Source organism: Cydia pomonella, chromosome 27 (assembly GCF_033807575.1).
Source record: "Cydia pomonella isolate Wapato2018A chromosome 27, ilCydPomo1, whole genome shotgun sequence".
Taxonomy (NCBI): Eukaryota; Metazoa; Arthropoda; class Insecta; order Lepidoptera; family Tortricidae; genus Cydia; species Cydia pomonella.
In genome coordinates this window covers 4,094,769-4,100,261 of record NC_084729.1, presented here as the reverse complement: position 1 = coordinate 4,100,261, position 5,493 = coordinate 4,094,769, and the positions used below count along the sequence as shown (strand labels likewise).

The window sequence follows — 5,493 nt, the reverse complement described above, 5'->3', positions numbered from 1 at the left end:
ATAGGTAACCTAGGTTACTGCACGCCGGAGCTACATCGATCGAATGTCCAGCCCAGGCATTTAGATTCCATTTCAATTTGCATACGGTTCACAAATATCTGTACACAGCCTCTATTATCCAGTTAAAGTGCATGTTCATTGTACAGATATTATTAAGCACCATGCCCGCTCCAATAAATCTGATGAGGACTGTCTTCTTCTACATTGTTAAGTCGGCTTGGTTTTTCATACGTGCCAAGAGAGCTGTGGCACAGAGTGGCGGCAGCCCTGCTCAAAAGGATCTGGCAGACCACGAGACGAGTTAGACTCAGAAAAATGGGGGGGGGGGGGGGGGGGTTAGTGGGACACTTTACTTTATTAATAATAATAAAAATACGTTTTAATCATGGGCAAATGCCATTAAATTATTCACATTACAGACCGCTAAAAGTTACTTTGCTAGCACAAAGACATGTCTAATTTTCATTTATTTTGTTGTTTCAGTTAAACAGCAATCAAACGAGCGAGAAGAAATTTGGCCAGCTTAAAAAAAACTATTCAGGTATACCAACCCATATGACACATTACAAAATACAATCAATCAATTTTTAAATGGGCTATCAGGGGATATATATTACGCGATAACTTATATTTCATTCATAAAAATCAAATATACCTATATAGGTATTTGGCAAGAAAGATTACGGCTTGCCACAGATATCTACAATTTATTTTAATTTTGATGGTGATCAGTTAACTCCACAGAGCTTGCAATAAATTTAATCAATCGATCTTTTTTTAGTTTACAATTTTTAAACAAAAGTATATATTCTGAGGAATTTAGATAAAAGGTAAAAACCCGAGCGCTGGCCATAATGTGTTATGTTATTAATGATGAAATTGATAATTCAATGTATATATATACCGTATTTTTTGACATTTAGATTTTATTCTAGAAAGGTTCTAGACTAGTATTTTTATACAATTTTGATGTTTGACGATCTTTTTGTGAAATTCTTATTATTAAGTTTACCATATCTATAATAGTTCAATGTTTTTTTTAGAACAATAATAACTGCATCAATAAATTGCTCTGATATTTAGATTAAGATGATATTTGTAAAATTTGACGATTTAAAAGTGCTTGTTGCTAGGCCTATTTGAATAAAGAATATTTTGACTTGACTTGACTTGACATATCTTATGTCGCAAGTTTAGCGGGGATCCAAGGAAATCAAAATACTGTCCCAACCCTTCACTCTGAATCCCAACCATGACGTCAAACGCGACCTGCGCGACAGTTGACGTAATTCAAACCCTACGATGTAAGTAATAGGGTCGAATGTTCCATGTTGTATTCTGACCTGCAACTCTTGATATAATGGTACATAGGACCTTTTTAATTGGGGGAATATAAGCTTATTTTAGGAAAAAGACATGCGCAGCTGATCTGTATGCATTTTTAAAACTACTATGAATGGGTAGATTTTCCATTGAAACTGATAGATCAATGCAAAATACTTTATCGAAAAATTGTGTATCAATTTAGCACATTATGATTATTGCAAGAGTCCGTTGAAAAAAGTAAAGATGCTAAGCCGGAAGGATTTCGTATATTGTCACGCCATTTTCTATCTCCATCGCACGCGTATAATGCCACTATGCGAGCGGGACAACAACAAGGCTCAGAAACCTGTTAAATTTCCAAACCGTTATCATTGTACTTGGCGCAAAACCGTTTAATTTCGATTTCGGTCGAAAAACCGTTATTTTTAAACCGGTTTTTAAGAGAACAGTTCTTGGAAAATTTACCTGTTTAGAGCAATAAAAACCGGTTTATTCCTATGTCGGTGTCCATGTTTACGTGGCACACCACCAGGCCGGCAGACCGTTTCGTCGCTCACCGAATAAACCGGTTTATTCAGGTATAGATTACAATAAAGTTCTTAATATGTTCGCGTTCTTATAAAAGTTCGGAGGAAAACCGAAACAAACCGGTATTTTTAAAACTGGTGCAATAGAGTAGGAAATGGCGCGTCAATTCTAATTCTTCCTGCTTAGTGTTCTTACTTAAAAACGAAGTGCAGAAATGTCACAGTTAAGTCTACTAACATCATATTTTTGTAGAAATTCAACATGCAGCTTTATCTTAGGCCAACTCTGTGAGAGTCAGAATGGCGGGTGTACCTAAATAAAAATAAATGAAAAGCATACCATATTTTTGTACCTAATTTGTACTAAGAAAGAAAAGAAAATATTTATTAGTAACATTCGTTACAAGTTGGTTTGTAAATTAAAACAGTATTTATTAATACAAACGGGTGGAAAAACAATTAAAAACTTATAAATAAAAAATTTGTCCCAGATCGAGACCGCTTGGCAGGGTGCCCAGAAGGCTGGCTGCATTGCCCCTCTGGGTAGCAATGCTTATCCGCTGGGCGAAGTACAGGCCAGCCCTCTGGTCACCCGAAGCCTCTATGAGGCGTTTTGCTAACTCCCTATAGAGGCGGCGCGCGCTAGGCCCCCACGGCCCTAGGGTTTCAACCCCAAACGCCGCAAATATGTAACTACTGCCGAGGTTGACATACTTGCGACGCTTGAGGCTTTCGGCCGAGGATGCGGCCGCACCAGCGTCAACTTTGGTGCCTGGAATATGAGACGGTGCCAGGGTATCTACGCATGTAGCATCCCAGACAATTGTAAATTGACATTTTTGACATTTGTTTTCTATGTCTGATTTACCCTATTATATAGGAATGCACAGGCAGCTTATAAATACCTGTATTTTAAGCTTATAAATGTGACATTTTATGTAATTGTTGTTTGTATGCTTATGTAATATTCACCAGAGTTGCATTTACTAATTCTGATTTATTTCAATATACTAGTGTACCAATCAAACCAACTATGAAAAACAACTTTGGTAAATAAAACTAAATATTTAGAGTAGTAGTAGTAAAACACTTTATTGTACAAAAAGAAGCATAAAACAGGAAAGAACACACATCATCAGGTTTTAATTATTTTCTGTAAAAATCAACTTACAAATGACAGTAAAAATGTGCTTTATATTGCAACTCAGTTATGGTAACTTGGTTAAATACAGGGTGGCCAAATAAGGGGTATATACTTTGTTTTCAAATTTTAACTATATTAAGCAGAAAAATTACAAAATATTTTCTCGTAAATATATTATTCAGGGTTGGCAATTACATAGTGAAGATAATTTCTGCCAAATGTATTTCTCTAGCAGCAAGCACTTCTTTTCTGAAATGTTTGTGTTGTTTACCACACATTATTTGCTCAATTAAAATTGAGAAACAGTGATTGGCACCCAAATTCTCCAGATTTTGCAGCTCCTGACTTATTTCTGTGGGGATCATCTAAAATTACGTGTCACTGCTCACAAGCTGATGAAATTTAAACAGTCAAAATCTACTGTCTGGCACAAATTTACTAGGATAATGCCAAAAATATGCACAAATATGCTGAAAATTGCGATGATAAGGGCTCACATTTGTCTGCTCTTAGTGGTGGATATTTGACAGACATGTTCTGCATGTATTTGCCAACCCTGAATAATATATTTTTAAAACAATACTTAATAATTTTTGATCTTAATATAGTTAAAATTTTACTACAAAATGTATCCTTCTTATTTGCCCACCTGTATAACAGTACCGAAAATAACTGCTACAAAAAGGTGAAAATTGATCTATTAATTACTACAGACACTATATGACAGTACTGACGAGGAGTATTTCCGTTTTCAGTGAAATTAAAAGATTAAAGAAAAAAATTAAAGATTTTTATAAACTTTTAACCCCACATTTCAAACCTTAAACCACTCTGAAGAAATAAATCAAAATAACACTATGTTTACATCAAGGCGAAGTCATGGCCGAAACATCTCAATTTGTTGCTTCAAAAGCATATAAACACACAAAAACAATGGATGTTTATACTTGATGAAAACATTGTTTTACGAACTTACCGTCCTGTATGCAGCCGCTGTCATCCATCTCTTGCTTCTCCTCGCTTTCAGCTTGAAGAGAACCCATTATTAACAACCAAAAAGTATATTTATGCAAAGAATCACTGGAGTACACGAAAATAAAACACAGACGAGAACAAAGGAATACCCGGCTTAGCCGAAGTGCTGATTAATCGCAGCAAACGTAAACAAATGTTGGAACGATTCCAATTACGCGATTGGCTTTCCTGAGAACCCGAAAATGAATGATTTTGGTTTTCGTTTTCGACGGTCGGACGCAAACTCCGAATCAAATGTCAAACTCCGTGATGCCACTTTGACACATAGGGTTGGGATAACGATGAAAATAATTAAACCGGTTGCCTTCGTTTAATTAAACACTAATAAATAAAACATTATTTAGATGCGATATGGTTACCATAATTTTGAAAATTGAAGTTCATTATACACATTTTTACAGAAAATATGATTATTTAACATCAAATACCAATCATAGATTGAAGCGTTATTAAGAGGAAGTCAAACAGCTTACAAAATATTCTCTAATGTCAATTTAAAAAAGTTCTTTCTAATTTTGACGGGAGCTCGTGCTCCACGTTTGTTTATATTTTTATTCCATAAACGAGATGGCGAAGTCTCTCCGCAGCAGGTGGAAGCGAAAATGTCGCGCCATCAAACGGGAGCGCTATGCTGTTAAAGAACTAAGCAGGCTAAAGAAAATGCTCGGTATAAAAGAAGAAGAAAAGGTCAAAGAAAGTGAGGTTATGGAATCCGACCAAGTTATTTTCTTGGATGCTGGCGAGGTGAAAAACAAAAAAAATAAGAAGAAAGCTAAAGTTACCGAGCCAGAACCAGATCCTGAAGATGTTGAGATGAGTTCTGATGACGAGAAAATAGAGGTAGAAGGCGAGGATGGCAAGAAACGTGTTTTCAACAGTAAGACGCTTAAGGATCAAAATGGACAGTACCCAGTATGGCTGCATAAGAGGAAAATCGCTAAACTAAACAAAATCGGCAAGAAAAACGTGAAGAAACGAGCAAAGAAACGTAGACGTTAGTTAATATTGGTATTGCATTAAAGTTAAGTTCTAAATGTAAATGTTTCATTTATTGTCACAGAATTACTCCCATTTCTTTATGATTGTGTCTGATGTTTACATCATACGCAAGTTAGAGAATTGTAACCGCCTAATAATTTCTCTTGCCTTATTTTGCTATAAATGGGCTTTGTCCATAACAAAAGCACAGATCATGTAAAAGTAAACACAAAAATCAGTACTAGTACTTTTTATTCTAATAGCTTGCATTAAAACAACAAAGCATATTATAGCATTCTCTTTTAAGTTTAAAATAGACTAAAAAAAAAAATCTAACTAGGTAGAGTTAGACCAAGGTTTTAAATGTCATTTAATAACACTTGCACTGTGTGTGCTATCAAAATCATTGCAGACTTGTCTTGGTCTAACTCTAACAGGCAATTGAATGACTTATAGAAATTAATTAGTTTAGCTTGAAAAAAA

General features: G+C 35.2%; 1 protein-coding gene across 1 annotated transcript; it reads left to right on the top strand.

Annotated features, from left to right (window-relative positions):
* The first annotated feature begins 4,530 nt into the window (after window positions 1-4,530).
* On the top strand, window positions 4,531-5,066 carry LOC133532698 (protein LLP homolog). The gene has a single exon (XM_061871471.1). The coding sequence runs from the start codon at window positions 4,600-4,602 to the stop codon at window positions 5,029-5,031; it is 432 nt and encodes a 143-aa protein (XP_061727455.1). The 5' UTR covers window positions 4,531-4,599; the 3' UTR covers window positions 5,032-5,066.
* The last annotated feature ends 427 nt before the right edge of the window (window positions 5,067-5,493 follow it).